The following is a 24,340-nucleotide window of genomic DNA, read 5'->3' on the forward strand; positions in this document are numbered from 1 at the left end:
TTAGGGCTGGCCCGAAGGATTAGATTTTTATTTACGTGGCTAGGAACCAATTGGTTACCTAGCAACGGGGTACCTACAGATTATCGTGGGATCCGAACCACATTATATCGAGGAATGAATTTCTAATCACCAGAAGTACATTATTCTGATTCTGCTCTGGCGGCAGCTGGGAGCGGACTCGGGCTACCAGATTGCTAGGCCAGTACGTAACCCACTCGTCCAGCGAGGAACTATGCACAGTATCCATGTACAAATGAATTTACAGTTATACATTACACTGCTGGAGATTACACACACACACACACACACACCACACACACACATATATATATATATATAATATATATATATATATATATATTATATATATATATATATATATATATATATATATATATATATATATATATATATATATATATAATATATATATATATATATATATATATATATATATATATATATATATCAATTCCCTGATGAATCACTCTCCATTCTCTCCACTTGATCAAACCGATTAAAAATGTTCTGATACAATATTTTACTCAGGCCAACTCTATTTTAACTTCCCGTAGTTCTCACACTCTCAGCCCTTTCTGCTCCTCTTATGCTTGGTAGACAGTTTATCTGAATACAGCTTATTTTTTGTCTCTCACTTTACATTCAACAATCGCACATCACCAAAATAAAGAAAAACTGACTGAATAATTTATTCACGCATCGCAGCTCCTCTGTATTCCAAACCTATATTTATACCCGTAAAAACCAACCGCTCCAATTCTTTCACCATCCATACCAATATTCACTGCTCCTCTTCCTAAGCTCCTTCTGTTACTCACTTTCGGTTTCTTAGCTTACAAAATCCATTAGACGGTTTCTTCACTCTTCTCAATGTCACTTCAGTATCTTCTGCGACAATCAAGCACTTCACACTTCATTTACGACCTAACTCCTTCTCTATCACATTTGCTCAAGTATCTTTAAGAGCAGCAAATGGTCCATCGATTAGATCGATGCACCACTGTGACAGATCTCCGATATTTAGGAATTTTCGGTCTTTCGTTTTCTGAATCATTTAACCAGTTCGGTTTTCAAAGTGCCCATTTCACCTGCAAATTCCATTGATATCATAATGAAGGCTCACCACATATCCTTAAAACTCACCTTTCCACCTGAAAAATATTCAGTATGACCTACGGGCTGCTCTATGAGCAAGAGCCCGTGCTAGCATAAGGCCACCTTAATCTCCAACAACAGCAACATAAAGTGGCCGCGTCACTTCTACTGAGAAAAGGCCAACGCACTTGTCAAGTAGCGAACCAGCTTGACTAGGACTGACAATCCCTTGTCAGGCTATTGACCTTAAACATGCTTAAATGAGAGTACAATAATGACCTCAGATCAAGAGCAAAGAGCAGAGGCCTCTTTCTAAATAACAGATATCAAAGGATCGAGGCCATCGACGGTGAATATCAAGAGAAAACTTATGTCTTGCGATTAAGGACAACTTTTATTGTTTTATCTAAGTAAACTGCTTAAGCCATTTACGTTTTGTACTTCATTCAAAGAAATTAATACCATCCAAGCAAAGTACATCCATACAGTTCAGGCATCACATTCTGTCTATATATTATATAAAGGACATTTGTAGCATGAATAATTTATATGAATCACGGTGATGTGCTAATTATTCATATATAGTATATGTATAACATACATACATACATACAATATATAATATATATATAATATATATATACGTACATATTTATGCATTATATATATATACGTAATACATATATGTACACATATATATGTATAGATATATTTATGTATATATATTTTTATATATATACATATATATGCATATATATATATACATATATATATATATATATATATATATATATATATATATAATATACAATATATAACATTTACACATGTATATAGATATTCAAGTATATATATGTTGATATATATATGAACATATATATAACATATATATTATATTATATATATATATATATATATATATATATATATATAGACACGGAGTATGTAGGCAGAAGGCCGCAGTATACATCAAGAGTAGGTGACAAGTAGACAGTAAGTTATCGATTAAGATCAAAATTATTTGCCAACGCGTTTCGTAACATCATGCTACATTTTCAGGTCTACAAAAGAACAATAAAAAACAAATTAAAGCACATGGAAAACATACTTTAAACAATAGAAATTAAAAAATAAAAATGAAATGACAGTTGAAAACTTATGAAATATTTACAACAACAGGAGAGTTAAAAAAACCACCTGTCATATGGAAAGTTGAAGACGAAGTGAATACAGTACGAAGGATAAAAAGCAAAGAAAGCAAAAATCATTTAAGCCAAGTACCGTTGAGCAGAGGAAGTGTGCGAGTTAATTTTGAGCGCTAACTGCCTAATAGATTTAAAGATAAGCTCTGCCCAACACTGCAATCGTCGATGTTTACAAATATACTTGGCCCAAATGTGATTCGGGGATCTATGTCGGATCGACTAAACGATTGCTGAGGGTCAGAGCCGATTCTCATAAAGGTGTCAGTCATCGAACAGGTTGCAGGCTGTGCAATCCCGAATTTTCTAATATTAGAAACCATTCTCATATTTGTTACACTAATAATAAATACTCTGGCTTTTCTGTCCTGGGCCAAACAAGCCATTCTTACGAACTGCGTATATTTGAATCTCTCTTTATGAATCAGTTAGCGCCCAAACTGAACACTCACGCTTCCTCTGTTCAACTGTACTTGGCCTAAGTGATTTTTTTTTTTACCCATCGTACTGTATTCACTTAGTCTTCAACTTTCCATATGACAGGTGCTTTTTTTCAACTCTGCTGTTTTTGTAAATTTGTAACTGTAATTTTGATTTTAATTCTAATTTCTATTGTTTCAAGTAGTTGTTTTCCATGTGCATTAATTTGTTTTTTATTGTTCTTTTGTAGCCCTGATGTATCGAGACGCGTTGGCAAATAAATGTTATCTTAATCGATAACTTGCTGTCTACTTTTCACCTATCCTTGATGTATAATATACATACATACATACAATACATACATATTATATATTATATATATATTATATATATATAATATATATATATGTATAATATATGTATATATATATGTATGTATGTATGTATGTATGTATGTATGTATGTATGTATGTATGTATGTATATATAAACTCAGTACTATCCACTTAAGATGTTGTCACGTTAGATCATTTTTAATCAGTTAATCGTAGACTACCTATCCTAGACAAGTTGTATTGTTTTGTGGTCATCGTATGACCTAATTCTTTCTTCCTATGAAGTCCGCCGTCGAAGACTTCCTTCCTGTTGAATAATTTTCTCCCTTTAGTTAGCCTAAATTACGTTGGAAGTCCAGACAAAATGTCGCCGAGCAATAGCTAATTTGATTTTATTTCATTCGGGTTCAGTGTCAAAAGTCAGTTAAATAACTGCCATAGCCCATAACCATTAAGAAATTTTGATTTATGAAGCTTTTCATGCAGCCTATTACCCTAACTATAGTAGATTCACATCAACCGTGCATCTGATGCCTAGGCCAGCCCCTTACGGCACTCCTAATTGGCTGTTGATAAGCCAATCACAGGGCTAGAAACTCAGTCTCTCTCGAGAGTTCACATAGGCAGGATGTATGTTCCACCTCCCCTGAAAGGTACTTTTGACAGGCGTATCCCTCTGGAGAGGTGGAACATGCTTTCTACCTATGTGAACTCTCTCGAGAGACTGAAAATTTCTAGCCCTGTGAGTGGCTTGTCAACAGCCAATCAGGAGCGTCGTAAGGGATGACTTGATAACCCTTTCCGTATTTCTTCTTTCAGTCCGGATGAACTTCATTCTGTCAAGCAGTCCGAAGAGCTTTGTTCTTGTTGGGCAAAATATCTTGACATAATTCGCAATGAATGGTTTGCCGACTGAGCACCAAGACAAAGAGAGAGGGATTTTCTCTCTTAGGTAACTTTAACTAAGCGCCGCCTAGGTCCCGATGAAGCCAACAGACTAGACTAAAACAGGTTGTCACAGGTCAGGACTGGAATGGAATATAAAATTTAGGCCAAGGCCCAAGCGCTGGGAACTGTGAGCTCATTCAGCCCTGAAATGTGAACTGAAAGTAAAAAAAGACTTAAATGATATAAAAGTAGGAAAATCACGCAGTTGCACCATGAACCAATTGTGAGGAGAGGACGGAACGAACCCTCTCCTAACACTAATATTTCAGCGTGCAGCAACTGCGAAGTTTTCTTCCTGTTACACCTTTCAAACCTCCTTTACTCCCAGTATTCCACTGAAGGGTTCGAGATGTGTATTTCTGGTGTTAGAAGTTCACTCTCGACGTGGTTCGGAAGTCACGTAAAGCCGTTGGTCCCGTTGCTGAATACCAATGGTTCCAAGCAAACGTAAAAACACCATACAAACAAACAACGAGAAAAGTGACCACCAATAGATGCCAAACGAAATTCACGAAGGAATCGTCATTGAGCTCGAGACCTCAACCGGATAGCTTTAGTTTCAAGAATATATAGATATATTATATATATATAATATATATTATATATATATGAGAAGATATATATATCATACAAGATATATATATAGATATCATATACATATTATGTTATTAATGTATATTATATATAATGTATTAATAATTTATTAATTATATATATATATATGTAGGTACGTATACATACACATTTAGCTATTCATATATGTATATATAATATATATATATATTCACATATATACATTTGATATATATATATATACATATATAGATAGGCCATATGACTCCTAAGAAGCAAGCAATCTGAAAATAAAATCGAAGATACTTAAATACATTAGAATTCTCTTCCAGATAGTCAGGCTATGCGGTACTATAATATTCAGATATCTTTACTCACTGCTATAAGTTTATGGACAATAGCTATAAGATATTGCCGAGATATACTGGAATAAGTAATCGGTCTGAAAGATTATTTAAGAAGATAATACTAACGGCTAATGGTTTGGATTTAGTATAAGCAAATGAAATGTGAGTAACGAACATCAGTGTTATGTTAGCAAGTAATGCAAAATGGTTACTGAGGACAAGTGATCTGGTTAAAGCGTATTAATTTTGTTTAGGGCTCCTATGCACGAAACTTGGCCAATTATGGTTTCGAAGCATGGCACCCAAGCTGTGCTCGGAAACTGCTCGTGTAGACAGAAACGCTAAACCATCTACGCATTCCTGGGCACCTACGAGTGAACTGAATATTTGCGTGCTTCGATACCTTTTACTCCGACACTGATCGTCCAAACCAAAAGCTAAAGAGCGCAGATCTTGGCCAAAACCATACTTACCCATGTATCGTGTAGAAGAGCCCTTAAATTGAATGGCAGCTGTTTATTAAAGACTAAAAGACCCGAACATCAAAATGAAGGTGAAATAAAGATACAAAATAACAAAATATTTGCCTTCAAGTGAATCGTCCCATGAATAACGAATCTGCTCGTTGATTGGACGTTTGGCAATAGCATGTGTTAGGTTTTGCTGGCGAGCAAGTGAATAGAGCTGGTTCACTTAAGGCGGATTCTTGGATGTGCTTATGCTTACGAGACGTTTGTTTGGCAGCCGCTGATTCGCTGGTACCGGGAGTAGGCAACTCCCAGCCTAGGCTATCAGCGCCCGCCAAACAAACGTCCCGTAAGCATAAGGCTCACCCAAGAATCTACCAGCTATAGTTTAGTGTGAAATGGGTCCCGAGATGAGGTACATCCGTATGGATGGATTGACCAGAGAAAGGACGGGAGACGTGCAAAGAGAACGAATGTAATCTGGCTGATGTTTTTTTGGGTGGTGGGTGGGGGAGGGGTTATGTAAGTTGATGACGATAAACAGAGGGTGTACAGATTCTAAAAATGGTTTTCAAAATTAAATGAACTTGCTGAAAGTGGAAGGAATCAACATTAGGTATTTCAAGGGTGAATGAGTAAGTAGTTGCAATCCCAAGACTTTCACAGGAGCACCTCCCATAATTAAGTAGGTTAATATATATATATATATATATATATATATATATATATATATATATATATATATATATATATATAGTATATTATGATATATATATAATATATATCATACATATATATACATAAATATATGTATATATACATTATATATATATATATATATACACATACATATATATATATATATATATATATATATATATATATATATATATATATATACAGATGCAATTTAATTTAAATCGAGTTCAATACACCTCGGGAATAACTAAAACAAATAAGAGATTTGTAATTGATAACTGCTTCTGCGAACGGACCAGAAGTACTTATCAATTCCCCTTGAGTGTATATACATACATAAAACAGCTAAGAAATATAGCTTAATATACAGTTCGCTATAACTTCAAAGTGATTTTCACCCAAGGTTATTATAAATGATCAGTGCTTCGTCCTTGGAAGGATACACCTTGTTGCTCGATTGAAAAAAGAACGATTGAAAAAATGATCAATTATTGATCATCTTTGGGTGAACGTCATTTCCCAAGGTACAGCGAACTGGATATTAAACAAATACTAACGGCTTAATTAAACTTGTGAACATAAAGAAGTCACATGTAGTGAGCGACGTAAAATCTTTATATATATGTATGTATGTATGTATAGATATATATATATATATATATATATATATATATATATAGACATATATAGATGTATATATATATTATATATATATATATATATAATATATATATATATGTATATACTATATATATATATATATATATATATATATATATGTATATATATCATATATATATATATATATATATATATATATATATATATATATATATATATATATATATATGTATATAGCAAGAAAGTTAAACACTGTATCCGTGTTCTAATATGTTGTAGGAAGCCCACAAAAATTCGGAAAAAATTGAAAGTTTTTATTTATTTTAAGGCTTTCGGAGAGTACATTCTCTCCCTCTTTCTGAAAGAGGGAGAGAATGTACTCTCCGAAAGCTTAAATAAAAACTTTCAATTTTTTCCGAATTTTTGTGGGCTTCCTACAACAATATATGTAATATAATATATATATATATATATATATATATAATATATATATATATATATATATAGTATGTAATATATATGGATAATATATATAATATATATATATATATATAATATATATATATATATCTACATATATAAATATATATAAATATATATATATATATATATATATATATATATATATATATATACGTATATATATATATATATATATATATATATATATATATTTATATTTATATATATATATATATATGTCAATGAGTAGGAGGAAACAAAGACTTGCTCAAAGGGGTCAATTTATTCCCGACGTTTCGTAATGTCTTCATTACATTTTCAAGGGCTGTACAAAATAGATAACATAAATTTCAATAAAGCTAAGAATTTAAAATTTAGAAATAAAAGTTGCACAATGATTACAAACTTAAACTATTAAAAGGAACAACTAAAAGGACAACTTTAAAAAACACAAAACGTAAGAAAAAACAGGTAAAAAAATTATCAAAATAAGTACAAAAATAAAAAATAATAAAAAATTTAAAAACATTCAAAAGTTAAGCAAAGCTGGACCAACCTATTCAGTGGCAATGTCAAGACTGGAGATAAAAATAGAGACTAAGAGAGGCACAGTGGGCCAGCAGAGGTTTGGCTGTTCAACAAGGGGACGAGTCGTTTGATCATTAACGATTCTAAAATTATCAAATCGTGGCTCTTGGAAGCTCGCCCTACAACTTTAAAGTCCTTATTTTCAATAGAAGTTTTACATATTTTAGAATGATTTCTAATATTAGAAAACTCTGGGTTTGCAATTTTGCTGCCAGTCCTATAGCTTACTCCACGATGTGAATCAATGCGTACCTTCAAAAGCCCTCTCGTGGATCCAATATTAGTTCCTAAATTACATTTAGGACAATTATACCTATGCACACACCCAGAGGACACATAAGGGCACAAATGATCTTTAAACTTAAATAATGACCCAATGGTAACAGGATTAATGGGTATCTAATGAACCTTAATAGCTCCAAACTTATTTTGGATATGTTGAGAAAATGTGTTTCTAAAAGTATCATCCAATAAAAACGAGAACTTGGCATAAAAATTCAGTTTAGGAACATTAAAATTTGTAGTTTTGAGGGAGAAGCAAGCGAAGTGTCTTAAAGACCAGTTCTGATCGGAAGTAGTTTTCTTTTAAATATTTGTATAAAAAGACGATCTCATCTTAGAACAGAAACCAATTAGAAGTTAGCGTTAGAGCCCTGTGGAGGAGAGTAAAAACAGAATTAATTTTAAAGTTTAAAAGAACAGAAACAATAAAAATTTTACCCTAAGCACGTAAACGTATATGCACAGCACACAGCACACACACACACACACACACACACACATATATATATATGTGTGTATATATATATATATATATATATATATATATATATATATATATATATATATATATATATATATATATATAGATTATAAACATATATACATATATAGATATATATATATATATATATATATATATATGATATATATATACATACTATATATATAATATATATTTATATATATATAATATATAGTATATATATATATATATATATTATATATATATATATATATATATATAAATGCTTAATAACACACAAAAATTAATATATGGGGAATCAGTGGTAATAACTCCCAATGTGAAGAGAATCAGGTTTCAGGACTTTTTTCTGTTTTAATTGAAAAGTAATTAATTCGGAATCTCCCGAAACAGACACGAGAATTTTGCTGGCGACGCCAATACAATTCAGGGATATCTTACCCACTACTTGGCTTTCTTTTCATAATGTTCAAATCATATTGCACGATATTGTATACTCAGCTGAATTCAAGTCCCTGGTTTCAGCAATATTCTTCAGAAACTCCATCCTAAATGAAAGATTGTGTCACTGTTTTATTTTGGATTCTATTCTTCCCTGGTGATATTCCATATCGCTAGTAAGATCCTTCCCTTCCCATAACTCCGCCCCCACCCCCGCCCCCGCCCCCGCCCATCTCTGTCTCCCTCTCTTTCTCTCTATCACACACACACACACACACACACACATCAACACATGCATCTTGGGTAATAGTTTCAGAGTTCTAAAACAACAGAACCATGAAACGTCCCTTGTTTGTAAGAACTTCAACAATGGAGACAAATAATAAGTTGGTGCTAAGCATTGATTTAATTCTTCATGTGAAATGTTTTTCGTTAAAGGAAAGTTTACCTGTTCTTCCGCCTCTTGAGGTACACTCCTGTTGTCGTATTCTACTTATATTTTCCCTTTAATAATTATAAAACTAATTTTCGCTATAATTTCATCTTAAACTCTTTGTCTTCCAATCATTATTATCATTATATACTCTTGTAGAATACAACAAGTTTCTTATAATTTTAAGCAATACCTACTACACGAGGTACGAGGCTATGTGGGCTTTATCGCTAAAGAGGTATACTTCAAGATCTCGGAGAATTGACAAGCGGAAATCATTATAAAATCAATAGAAACATATATTTATTTTATCAAACATTTAAAAGTCCTTCATGCTCTTAAGTCAGGCAAAAGAAGGATTCCGGGCGCGTGTGTTTAAGGTTATCATAGGCAATATAGTACTAGTGGTTACAGACGATAATCATCATGAAAAACATTAAGCACACCAAAATGAAAAGACACTCATGTTAAATGCTTGTTAAAGGAATCGAGGATCTTGGATCATTAACAGACCTCGGACTCATTGACCTCTTATACTATTTATACAAAGAAATTCAGAGGAACAATGAGCCTGAAAACGTCATTAACATTTCCCCAACTTCATTGATCTTTGATATTCTCAATCGGCATTTTCGTCATTATCATAGATAATCCGGAAAGAGGTCGGTGACAGGGACCACAGTGACCTAGACGTTGGTCAGGAAGACACCTCGTTCTTACCGGATTTGGGGAAGGGGTCTTTGTAAGGCTTCCACTGCCGTTTTTACTGCAACCCAACCTACCTTCTGCACAAGGGTCTGAGCTAGAGGAACTGTCGCATGAGCGTTAAAAGCTTGGGGAACTGACAGAAATACCAAAGTATAATACAATTTATATTATAATCGGCTGTTCATTCTCATCGCTCTCTTCCGAGTAAACAGTGTATTGTTTGAACGTCGAAACAAACGGAAAAATATTCAGCATGAAAATCTGAGAAAACCTAGCATTGTAATGACCTATTAAATCGGAACCAACCTTCAAGAGATGTCAAAATTTTGAGTAGCTAGAAAAATGAATGATGTTCTCACTTTTTTCCGTTAAAGACTGCAATCTTTAACGTCAAAAAACCCCTACACTTTATTTTCATTTTCACTTCAATCAATAATGGCGGCCAGCTTGGCTCCAACAACCTATCTTCTCACCATAACGTCCCTCATTGTTTGTAAATAAATGATCTAACAGAAACTTTTCTGAACAATTCCCTCTTTCCCAATCATAAGTATCAACATTGTTCCTATGAAACAACACACTGACAACAGTTAAGCTTCTTCAAAAAACATTTCCACACATTCGAACCTATCGACTGGCCTGCTCTTTCCGTCGGCTGTCTTTTCATTCAAATCATTCACCATATCCAACTTTTTCTGTACCATCCCCAGAAAGGGGATGGATTCAGGCTCCCCATAAACCTTCTCTTTCACTCTAATTCTTTTCCATTTCTCGAACATAGACGCTTACTTTTACTTTTTATCCGGCTACGATTAATCTCGCACACGCAGTCCTTGCAAATCACTATGTATCCTTTCAGACATCTGTACGACTCAGCCATCCCCGCCCCCCCCCCCCCCCCCCCCCCCCCCCCCCCCCCCCCCCCCCCCCCCCCCCAAACATTCTATAAGCTACACCGTGTATTGTCTCTTCCTATCTCCGCCCTGGTCTCCCTTCCTGTGCTAACTTGATTGGAAGCCATAACAACGGTAAAATATCCCAAAACCAGCTACTGTCACGCAGTAATTTCTTTCCTTTTGTATTACATCCATGTACATGCAAAACCCAAAGCGTCTGATTTCTTTTTCTAACAACACTAGTACAAGATACTGGGATACAAACACCATGCTCCTCAGATTACCGGCTGCCCCAGAGCAAGAGCCCGAGGCAGCACATTGACCATTTGGGTTTGTAACTGTCTTATCATCGACTAAACAGCATGGAGGTTAGAGTAATACATAGAAAATAGTATCAACAATATTTGTTTGTTCTTAACTATCTCTGAATTCCTAGACCTTACAGGCTTACGCGACTGTAGTGTAGCCATGCAGCAAGACCACACACCTATTCTGATAAAAAAAATAAAAACTGCAGGATTTAATCATGCCCCCTTTACCCCTAGTCCTACCAATAACATTCAGTGTTTTCTTATTCATGCATTATCTTGATTAGCAACTATTTTCCAGGTGGTGACGTCATAAGCGGAGACGGGAAAGGGACCATCTCCATCTACGGACCATCATTCGCTGATGAGAACTTTGCAATACAGCATGCAAGAGCCGGATTCCTCAGCATGGCGAACAAAGGTAAAGGAACTTGGTGAGCACTGCATATGTGATGAAAGAGGGCAGAGCAAATGAAAGGAATGTAAATGAGCACAGGGCGAGTGAAGAAAGAAAGAGGTGAAGAACACTTGGGAATTTAGGTGAACACGAGTCAAGAAAGAGGTTAAACAAAAGCAATGGAAATTAACTTGTAAAGCCTCTGGGTACTCATGAGTGCTGCATTCTTTATCTAAAGTACATATAGAGTGAAATTCTAACTTGACATTCCACTTCAAGGAGGAGCAAAATGCATAGCTACTTTCTGCCCTGCTCTGCTCATGTTATTTACAAACGCAGAAAATAAGGTTTTAAGGCATTTTTCGACAACATTTTCAACTTTAGTAAAATGAGGACAACATGCAAAACGTCAATCGGGCGGTTGGACATTATGCAAAATATCCTTGGGTTTCTGGGCATTGTACAACGTGCCAAACTGCGGCAGTTTAACAAGGTTCTAGATAGTCTAACTTCAGTGTGCGCATACCGAGGTACAATAAAATTTAACGTGTTTTGTGATGGGAATTTTTATGTTTTAGCTTTGTGATTCACTCATCCAGAAAGATAGGGAAGTCTCCTCTGTCTTGTTTTCGTTTCACAGTATTTGTCCATGGTTTCAAGTCAACAAGAGGAGAGGAGGGTATCTTTATTGAGGAGTAGAGAGGTTGATTGCCGACTCGGGCGTGTGTGTATATCAGGGTTTTTTTTAAACGATGTTAATTAATAGGATTTTAGAGAGAGAGAGAGAGAGAGAGAGAGAGAAACTATTGACATTCCGTATGAGCAAGAGATGAGCGGAAAAAAAAGAGGCAGGGCAGCAATTAAGGACTTTCAGTAGACAAAAGATGTGTAAGGAAAAGGTGCAGGGCATGTATGTATAGATATACACGCTGACACATGATGAGTAAAGAAAGAGAAGCCGAACACAAGCTGAGAAAAGCGAAACAAACCCCACTAATACGACACAACCGAACGAAAAGAGGGTACGTAAAACAGAGTGACGGAAGGTAAAGGTACATAAGAAAATCGATAAAGAGGAAGCCTCACATAATAATGAAATCCTCTAAGGATGGCGAAGGGAATAAAAAAAGAAAAGTATTAAGGGAAGCATTAAAAGGGATGGAAAGAAAAGAGGAGATAGATGAAATGACGTAGTGTTGTCCAGGACTGGATTCTTCAACCTGGAACAGCGAACTTCCCTTCCCCTCTGTCCCATGAGTGTGCTGAAGTGTTCCAAGAGTTTTCAATGGTCATGCGGCAATGCGCTCTTATGCTGTTGGTAATTAAAAGCATTATGAAAGGTATTACGATTTCAATAGGTTGATTATGATTGTAGTACCTTCTTATGGACCACTTGTTTTTAACAATATTCAGTGAGGTTTCTCGGTTCCAGTCCAGTAACAATGAGGATTTGGACAGCTCAGGTAGTACTTGGTTGCAGGAAATACTGTGAATCCCTGATGCGACAAATTGGAGATTTGAGAAATATCACGATCAATCTTATGAAATGGCCAACAGAGAGAGAGAGAGAGAGAGAGAGAGAGAGAGAGAGAGAGAGAGAGAGAGAGAGAATCTGCTCAACTAAGGCACTACCATTTGAAGTATGATATGGTGGTGTCTAGTGTTTAGACCAGAGCTTCTTAGCCAGGTATCCATGGATGGGCTTCAGAGGTTGCGTGAAGGTAACGTGAAAATGTTAAGTAAAGATATAACATTTTAATTTTATGTTCCATCTTAAGACGGTTTAATAGTGTATGAAATATTCGATATTCGAATGAAACAGAATCATGCCAGTTGCCTGAAAGGCGTTTTATATATGTAATTATATACATTTTTCAAGGGAAAAGGTCCCTAGCTTTCACCACTCGATGATGTCCGTTACTTAAAAAGCTGGGAGCGGGAGAGAGAGAGAGACAAGGAAACAGAATTAGTAAACAAGCTTATGAATCCATTTGTTCCCACCACCTTATGTAGTGTGATATATATTGTATCGTCTCAACTAAGTCTAGAGGTCTAACAGGGAACGGGCTGCATATAATTCCTTGTGTTCTCACTTTACTTAAGACTTGAGTTTGTTAAGTCATTCGATTTCAGAGCTCCTGAATTCCAATCTTCAAACAACCCAATTAATCTAACTTGAGGTTTTACGAATAAGCCAGTACATAATTATGTGATGTGAATTATACAGACATGATTTTAATACTTGTATTCCCCGTTTATCCATACTGAAGGATCTCAATAATTGTACAGCTTCATCCATAATTTTCTTTGGAAGCAAAACCTACTAAAATCCGTGACAGTGCATCAGAAATATATATATATATATATATATATATATATATTATATATATATATATATATAAAGATATATATATATATATATATGGCATAAGTGTCTTTATTTTGTTGATGGAAATAAAGGGAAATTCAAAGTAGACAGAAAATAGGCCAAATTGCAAAAGCTTCATAGCTAGAAATGATGACCCAATCCACGACAACTGCGGAGGGAGGAGTTAAAAGATCCGCCTTCCCTCAGAAGACAATTTAGCTCTGAGGTCCATTCTGTCATTTTCGTAAATTTTGCAGAATCTTTTCTTTAACAATCAACGTTAGCCGGTAATAAAGTCACGGGAAAAAGTGTCACAATTTTGGCTAGAAAAAAAGTCACAGGAAAAAAAGTTCACATTATTTTATGGTGGCCGGTAAATATTGCGTTGGGTTAGGTATAGGTTAGGTAAGGTCAAGTTACTTTTTCCTGAGACTTTATTACCGGCCACCATTATTTGTTGTGACTTTGTTCCTGTGACTCTTTTTCTGTGACTATTTTCCTGTGACTTTTTACCTGGATTCCATCCAGCCAAGCCCTCATTCGGTTTCGTTGTCAACATTCTACTTCTTTCCAGCCTGATGATGACGTTTAAGATTACTTTATGCTTTTTTTTATTACACATCCCGTCTCAGCGGCTGCCTTTAGGCTATATCAAAAGCAGGAGTCCTCAGCCTGAAATTCGAGGTAGAAGTCAAAGCGTATACATCGTGCGCGATGTCAGTTCCACTCAGGCTTAACAGAATTCATATTTTGGGGAATTAAAAAATACTCAGAGTACCAGGAGTCTTAAAATAGAGAAAAGAGTGCACGGTATGTATCTGCACAAATAGATTTAAAAATAGATCTCTACAGATTCTCGAAAGCTCTGTAAGATTTATTTTCAAATATACTTGTACGTACAATTATAAAACTGTGGATTTGCTTCTCCATTAGTGGCAATTTTAACTGCATAGGAAGTTTGTTTCAAATGAATCTTCTTATCTATTGTAGTACCATTATATGTTGAATTACACATAATTTATGAGCTTTTTATATTCGGTGGTAGGTTATGAAGTACTGGAGGTTACTGAAGTACAGGAAATGGTCTGATGACAGTTTTTAAAAAAAGGGTGTCGATAGACTTAACCTCCTTCATTCATTCGTAACAAGCGGATTGCAAAATATCCCTTTAATGTCTTGAAATAAATATTATTAATGATTTTGAAGAATATTATTGAAGCAATAAGTCCATCAGCTTCGATAGATTACATTTACCTGCTGAATAGTAAGCATATACGGTATAAATTATAACCAAGGTGTTGAATAAATTGCTAGTTATAAGGAGCAAGCTAAAAGGACATGTGTAGGGTTTTAAAAAGTTAGAATGAAGCATATCACACTATACACTCCATTCCGTCTCTATTTTAAGAGATGAAAATAAATAAAAGTTACACGGGCAAACCTCTGGGACGTGAAAGTTGTTACTGAAGAAAGAAGTAAAAGCCCATAAATCAATATTATTGAGCTATAACGAAGAACTCGGGCCGTAACGAACTTCATCTGTAATAGACGAGCTCTTCTTTACTTCCACCTTAACTGTCCCTCAAAAAAGCAACAGCCCGAACCGACGAAAACCTGAGTAATCTAAGACTAGTTTTTAACTGAAAACAGGTGATCAATGTAAACAGACTTATCCTAAAGTAAAAAAAAAAAAAAAAAAAAAAAAATTTACATATACCGAATTCAAGTAAAAAAACATCACAGTAAAAAGGTTATAGGAAAAAAATGGTAATTTATGGCGGCCGGTAATAAAGTCACAGCAAAAGTAACCTAACCTAACCCAATTTAAACTAACTTAACCTAACTAAACCCATAACCAAACTTAAACTATAGCGTAATGTGACTTTTTTTTCCTGTGCCTTTTTTGTAGTCAAAATTCAGATTTTTTTTCCTGTTATTTTTTTCCTGTGATTTTATTAGCGGCCACCATGAGGGTGATTTTGTTAGCAGATGTTATACGGGTACACTTTAATCCAACATAACCTAGAATGTCGCCTCCCACTGACTGGGAGACCTGAATCCAACCTAATCTATCCTAGAATTATGCAAGTAATACTTGCAGGGACACAGTGTGTCAAAGGCTTCCAGAGATTTATGGTAAAACGTCTTACCGGCACAAATAATATTAATTTTTGAGCAGTGAAATATGAATATTTTCAAAACCATAGTATAAACATGGAGGATTTGTCTCCATAACACACAAAATAATAGTAAGCTACTAAAACCACTTGAGAATAACCAGTTAGAATTAGAAGTGGGCATCCCTAAAGTAATCTCCATGTGCGTGATGCATGTTAAGTTGTAGTACCCTTGTATCAGCACTAAATAGATCTTATGTCACGTTTTCAGGCGATATATACAAATTCATCGCCATTCCTTACTAACCTCTATGTGGCTGGACAGAGCTTGTATTCGCGTGCCTGCCTGACTGACAGTCTGTTTCTCAGTCTGCAAGGCATTTCGAAAGATGTACCCAGGAATTAACAGGAATTTTGTAGCAAGCAAGGATATGGGGAGCCGGCATTGGTGGATGTAGATATTCTGAGGCTTTGTATTTATCACAAATCCGACATAGGCCAAGAAAAAACAGTCTTGAATAAACTACACGCAACAAAAACCTATACGAATATAGGACAGCTACACAGACTCCTCGAGGTCAATTATTTATTATGATCACTTGAATTTAAGCTTGAATAAATCTCAGCTTAACTTATTCAGTGAAGCAGGAGACGGTAAACATTTCTGAAGAGAAAATTTCCCCGATAAAAGTGTCTGAACCGAACTTTTCATTCCATTCTCTCTGTAAAACGCAGACAAGCTTATTTTGGCATTATCAACCTATAAATCAGTTACTGCCTAAAAGGCTCAAAATGGTTGTTATCACCTGACTGCTTGGTGGCAGTATAGCGGGAGGATGTCGGCAGTGAACAACCCTTTATAGAAAAGAAAGAAAAACAATGAATCACGTAACTGTCCAGCAAAGGTGTCCGACGAAAAGGATCACTTGTGGAATATTTGTTTTTGCATATTTTGCAGTAAAGTCAAGTATTTTTACTGTGTTTGATTAAAGTTATATAGGAAAAGTAGGAATCAAGTAAATTTTTAATGGATGAAAGTTGGCCTTGAAAGACCATGGCCATCGACGCAGAGCAATCAAATTTCTATTTGTTTTGTCTGGTGCCATTCAGCTCACTCAGTCTCAAAACTAAACTTATGAACATTAATATTTTTCAGATTCTCAACTAATTCCAACAAAAGAACTGTTGTTGGACAGGTTATCTAGTTCTCATTTTTTTTTCTGAGGAAGAGGCCTGGACGAGTATGGCTGATCAAATCATGCTTGGTCGCGCAAGAAGATTGTGCATTAACGAGTATCTCTAAGCGCTGACTGGAGGATGCTTGAACTCATGGCTTGGCGGCACTACGTAGCAAGCATTGCTTAAACCGGTAACTGACCTCAGGAATTGGACTAAAAAGGCAACGAGTAAATGAGGCCTGAAGCTCTAATGGTGTAACTGAGATTATTCAAACACTCTCTTTATTATTTTTGCTTATCGTCTTTCTTGTGGGGACACTGCGTATGTCAATTTGAGTATTTGTTTCAAGTAAATGACCCTTTGGCTTGCTCAGTTGTAGTAATAGGAACGATGTACAGTACATGTCTTATACCTAACTAGCTTTCCTTGAGGTCTGCATAATTAATTCAGCCATACTATAAAGAGCAATAATTGAAATGGACGAGTCTGTGCGTCAAGAATGATTTAAAAATCCTGCAAAATCTATATACAATTAAGCTGCATAAGCAGCATATGTGAAATAATGAACATGCTAAAATAAATGTAATTAATGTTTCATTATAAGTTCGAAAAAAAAAAGGAATGTGCATCAAACAAAAGTTAACGTGATGTCACTGAGTGACTGACTTCGGTCCTCTGCTCTCCTGGAAGTACAGCACATGGCCACACTCCTGAATTAGACAGTCTTTAATTCCATCGCTGTTCAAATACCCATGTCCAATTAATGCAGACTCTACAGTGATGTGACTGAGGGGTTAAACATTAACATCTCTTCAGCTGACGAATATGTCAGCACACAAACTTCTCTTTATATCCTATCTCTTGAGAAGGACAGGAATCTACTGGAAGCCGTGAAGTAGGCAGGGAAAATTACGGACTGCTTGCAAAGAAAATACAGAACACGGGAAGCACTCAACAGAGAGAGGAAATCACCTGGGAAGGTAAATCTACGTAATCCCTTACGTCTTGCACATGACCAACTAATGGCTCTTGGTCTTGCATATTGTACTAGTTACATTAGAGTCTTTGAACTCTATTTATGGCCTTCCCAGGTGAAAATATTGTAGGCTTCTCAGAATTGCTGCTATTTTGTCTTGCAAGAGTCTATTGACCTTAGTGCTCCTAGTAAAACCTTACATTACGGACCACTAAAATCAAAACACGACCATTATTAATAGAACGTCTTATTTCTACATTACGGACCACCAGAATTAAAACATGAACGTTATTGAGCGTCATATTCTTGTCATGCATCTCAATATGGATATACATTAGCCTAAGGCTGAAATAAACATTAATAATAAAAAAAAATTTGCTGTCTTTAACGGCCAGGAGAATTGTAAGCCCAAGTGGCACGTTCATGCTAAAGTTAAAATAGAAATAAAAATAAAAATTATATGGTACATTTACTTTGATACCAGTTCTTGACGTTGGAAGCTTTTTTTTTTCTCAATTCTCCATGATATGTTTAACACAAGAAAATTACTAAAACCTATTTCAAATTTACAGTTAATGAGATATATAGTAACGAATGTTGTTACCCAGCAAACCTCGGGTAACATCCAAGGGGCTAAATACCCTGAATCACCAATCATTCAACGCCCCACCCAAACCATCAACAGCATAAAAAAAAAGATCTTACCAGTAATATAACACTGATTGAAAACAACGAACGTATTTGGCAAACTGAACAGCCTTAAAATAATGGGGTTCAAAGGATAAATTTTCCATTGTTGTAAACTATTGACGATTCTATTTCCCGGTTGGATAGGTTACTTTGATTAAGCTTCAAGGGCTGTGCGCTCACAGTCTAATACCTTGAATGATGCACATAGGTATGTCTTTCTAAGCTCTCATAGGCATTGTTTTACGTCATGTAAACTCACCGTGCTCTGGAAGTTCGATGAACACTTAATATCAAAACAAAATGAACCGTTTAGACACATACTAGGTTTCCATAAATTATCCAATTAAGACTTATTTCAGATTAGGTCTACTTACGATGATATAGCAACTGTCCTGCATTAGAGGCTCCACTAATTAAACACTTTAGTCCTAAAATACACAGCGCCACAAGCACAAAAGTTAAATACAGAGGAAAAACATCTTGGTTAACGTCCGTCGCTTAGCACACAACCCAATGTTTACTTCCTATGGCCGAGACCAGACGTTACGACGACTTCTTCGCCCAAATAACCTTTGGAATCTGTTTGCCTGTGAAGATCTCAGTTTTGGGCATTAGTGTGGAAACAATGGCAAGCCGCAAGGCATTTGCCTCCTAGGCCCACGTCATACAAGATTTCTTAATTTTCAGAATCTGAGTCTATGAAGATTTTCCTTCATACATTTACACCCGTAGATCCACTGATTCATAAACAAGTTCTTTATTGTTATGGGTTAAGAGACTCTTCTCAAATGGTGGTATAATAGCAAGGGAGATGATAATTTAAAAAGAGATTTCTTTAGACAAATCTCAGTAAACAGTATCAATGTTACAGCTGCAAATTATATAGGAAGTTAAGGTTTAACCAGTTTTCTTGTTTCTCAAACTCATTTTTGAGCTAACATACATAAAAAAATCTAATCAAGGAACGTGTGCGAGAGAAGTCTTTAAAACACAAGCCTGAGGAAATTGGTAAAATGGTCACCACACAAAGAAAATCTACGAAGTGTGACACATGAGATAATCCAAGTGTCACACAAAGGTACTACTACAATCTCTTCAGTAATGAGGCCTCTTGACAGTATTATTTTTCGTTTTCAGGCTTAATATAATTATTCAAGGTTCATTAGAGTGGTTGTTGACTATGTGCCTTTCTTCTTTATCAGAACAAGGACCCCATAACCTGACATTGACTGTAAGTGGTTGTGTACGTTTTATTGCGGTTTTAGAAACTTCATTTGAAATTCTACAAATACAGCGCGCGCACCGTTAAAACTAACGTCGCTTTTTTTTTAGTATTGAATTGAATACCAAATTTAGGCCACAAGCCAAGCACTGGGACCTACGAGGTCATTCAGCGCTGAAAATAATGTTGAAGCAATTGTAAAGAGAGAATGGAAAGTAAAATGCAAGAAAGGGAACATGAAAAGAGGTATAGTAGAGGTAATCAAAGGGGTGGCAGCTAGGGGCCGAAGGAACGCTTCAAAGAACCTTAAGTAATGCCTACAGTGCACCACGTAAGGTTGCACTGACGGCACAATCCCCCCAACGGCGCTTTATTTAGTATTCAGCTTTCTTGAGAGACCTTTCATTCAAATTAAAACAATGTATACTCTTTGATGTATGATTTTATGCCTTCCCTACCTCCAAAAAGCCCTCTTAGGTCTGGTGGTTAAAACTTTTGTTAGCACTCCTCATAGTAGATAGCTGGATTGTATACAGTTATTCACTTTACTGTTTGTACTGATTATTTTTATGAATGTTTTGAATATTTGCGATTTACTTGTTTATTATACCAACGTAGTATAAATACGACTGTCTTGGACTCTCAGGGATGATCAAGAAATCAGTCTCTAATGACAAGAAGTGAAAACAGGTTCAAAGTTAAAAATAAGAAAATAAAAAATTTGGCCGCAATGACTCGAGCAGTGCGTTAAGTGACTTACACTACTTCACTGAGCTCTCCTACGAGGTGTGACCTACTTGATCAATGGGCTTCAGTGTCTCTTTATAATAGTCTCAAGCCAGCCAAATGGCCGGCCAATTCTGCAGTCACTTGTAATACAACAATCTCGATTTTCTCATAAAACAGATTGATTTACCTTATACAGAGTCGACGCACCTTTTTAACATACAGTCTTCAACAGGAAAGGACACCAACGGCTGCCAGTTCTTCATTACAACCGTGGCAACGACATGGCTGGATGGTCACCACGTAGTCTTTGGGAAGGTCAGTTTCTGTGGCGCTTTTCATTGTTGTTATGAGCACCCCAATATTTACTATTATTATTATTATTTTATGATTACATTTCCAGAAAACTTGTCTAAAAGCCGCTAACTTACCTTGAAAGCTTATACAATATACACACAATCAACAAACACGCACGCACACACTTGCACACACACACATATTATATATATATATATATATATATATATATATATATATATATATATGTGTGTGTGTGCGTGTGTGTGTATGTATGTATGTAATAAGCCACAACGCCCTCTTAACATCTCAAATTCTTTGTTTTGGATACACTTGTCACTACAAAGCCTCGAGATCCAACTTCAAAGAAATACGAAAGAAATCATGATATCCAGTGGCGGGAAAAGAACCCGCGATACCATAACCACGACGAGGATCAACTTGCCGACCTGACCACGAGAAGGAATAAAAGTCTATTCCCTCTCGTACATATATAGATACCTGTCGTTTTCAGATATATATTTATTAGAGATAGACTAGACTTGACTACGATGGTGGGGATGGGTCTAGACCCATCCCCACCATCGTAGTCAAGTGGGCAATCGTTTTTATTGCTTTTTAGGCTGAAAGTCTATGTAGAATCTACTGGTCATTTTTTCCCAGATACATATGTATATGTAATAAGCCACAATGCCCTCTTAACTTCTCAAATTCTTTGCCCCTTTTTTTGGATACGCTTGTCACTAGAAAGCCTCGAGATCCAACTTCAAAGAATTATGAAAGAAATCATGATGTCCTCTTCTATCGGCAGATCGTAGAGGGCGAGACGGTGCTGCACAAGATCGAGTACATGTCCACCGACTGGGACGACAAGCCGCTGAAGGACGTCATCATCAGCAAAAGCGGCAAGCGACCAGTGAAGGAGCCTTACTACATCACCGACGATCCCTACAAGTAAGACGATCGAAGTCATGTCCACTGAGATGCATGAGCTGATGAAAAATGATTTGCTGTAGATTGCAATTTTTCAGGTACGAAAATCTGTAGACAAAGATTTTCAAGGTGTGCGCATGCGAATGTAACTGATATACACCCCAACACAAACACACACAGAAACACGCACATTATATGTATATATTATATATATAATATATAGTATATTATACATGCGTGTATATATATATATAATATATATATATATATATATATATATATATATATATATATACTATATAAACTGACAACCTGAACATGTCCAGTCTATGTGTGACGGAATGAGTCTCATAGTCTCATAGTTACTTGCGACCGAGAGTTAAGGTCATTTTATCCGCGGGAAAACAGATTCAGAGAAACCTTGAGCTTTCTCATGAGACTTTCTTTGAAGTTCTTCAGGCACTTAACAAAACCAGTTCCAGAAGAGTTTCATTACTGCTATGCTGTTAGAATAGGACTCGCATATCAGTCAGCCTTGGCCTCTTGTTTTGGGAAAACTTAGGTTCTTAAAGAAAGATGCCAAATGACTTTGGAAAGAAAGTTGTTCACTGGCCCCAGTCCCAAATTTCTAACTTTGAAGAAGTGTTTGTCTGTTGGACTTCTGTGATAATTAATTTTGACTTTAATTTTCACTTTGTTTTCAATATTCCAATTCGAATTTCGTTCATTAGTGGCATCATAAGGAATGTTATCCTAGAAAAAAAGCCTGTAAGACAATTTACCATTAATTACTAAAGCGTTTTATGGGAGTTCGAAGAAATGTTTTTTCTGAGCTATTTCTTTTAATTAAATAGCTTTCAAAACCAATAGTTCTCAATCCTACGCAGACTGGGGCATGTAAATGAACCTTCAACAAACATTGCCCTCTTTATAACGTCTGTGACCTCGGGTCTTACAATTAACGTCACTTGTGAGAAAACAATAAAGACTTTACTGTATAATAATCATAAACTATACAGATATGATGTCAGTACTCAAGCTTTGAACTGTAATCAAGATAAAAACACCAAAAGGTCGAGAGATGGAGTATAATTCAGAGACAGTTTCTTGAACCACCTCTCTTCCTCAGGGCGCATAATGGCGCGTCACACTAAAGTAATACATGTCACAAGCACAAGTCGAAAGCATTTAGCAAACACTTGGCAAACTGGTTGAATAAAGGTCAACGACTCATTAGTGGTACTATAGTAGATTCACATCACCCGTGCATCTGATGTCTAGGCCAGTCCCTTACGACGCTCCTGATCGGCTTCTGATAGGCTTATCAACAGCCAATCAGGAGGGTCGTAAGGGACGGGCCTAGACATCAGATACTTCATCTGATTATCCAGCATTTGCCAGAGATTCGTTCTGCACTTGCGGTCGCTGACTGATTTTCAACCCGTTTGCGAAATATTATGCGGAAAGTTGCTGACGTGTGTTTATTACATGTTTTACTGAAGGCTGGAGATGTCTTGGAAATGTCTGTGATTTAAACCTAATTCTCGACCTTGCGGCTTTACTTTATTTGACACAAGCACCAGTCTCATTCCCTTTTCGCGTTCACTTGGCAGCGTCTGGAGCTGGCTGAAAACGATCAGCGTCCCGCTGGGATTCTCCTTCGCCATCATCTCCGTATTCAACTACTTCATCGGGAAGCTAGACGACCACATCTACGATGACGACGACTCCGGCATCCTAGAAGAGGACTTGGACGCGAAGAAGAAGAAGGATCAGTTGTCGGCAGACAAGGAGGAGACGAAAGCGCTCCTTGAGGGCAAGGAAGACGCCACCAAAGACAAGGGAAGCGAGGAGAAGGCCGGAAAGGATGGTGGATCTGAAGTGAGGAAGCGAAAATGAAGCGAGTGGAAGGCTGGAGAATAGTTTCCATCCATTTCTTTTCCGTTATTACCTTCCGCGTCTCACCTCTTGATTTGCTGAGTAGACGAGGATGCTTATCCACTTGCTTATGATGTTATTAAGGGTTAAGTATTAAAACTAAGGCTCTTTATATCTAACTTTATTTCTGGTATTCCTTTACAAAATAATAATCTGTTTATCTCATCG

The 24,340-nt window shown here is 36.0% G+C and overlaps 1 protein-coding gene across 1 annotated transcript in view; it reads left to right on the top strand.

Moving 5' to 3' along the window:
• Positions 1-24,284, top strand: part of LOC135225840 (peptidyl-prolyl cis-trans isomerase 6-like) — a 41,239-nt gene extending 16,955 nt beyond the window's left edge. Inside the window, exons 3-6 of the mRNA XM_064265376.1 lie at positions 11,631-11,750; positions 21,240-21,322; positions 22,113-22,255; positions 23,848-24,284. Coding sequence (XP_064121446.1) covers positions 11,631-11,750; positions 21,240-21,322; positions 22,113-22,255; positions 23,848-24,133 — 632 coding nt within the window. The 3' untranslated portion in view covers positions 24,134-24,284. The remainder of the gene's footprint in view (positions 1-11,630; positions 11,751-21,239; positions 21,323-22,112; positions 22,256-23,847) is intronic.
• Positions 24,285-24,340: the final 56 nt, after the last annotated feature.

The sequence above is a fragment of the Macrobrachium nipponense genome, chromosome 13 (genome assembly GCF_015104395.2).
Source record: "Macrobrachium nipponense isolate FS-2020 chromosome 13, ASM1510439v2, whole genome shotgun sequence".
NCBI lineage: Eukaryota > Metazoa > Arthropoda > Malacostraca > Decapoda > Palaemonidae > Macrobrachium > Macrobrachium nipponense.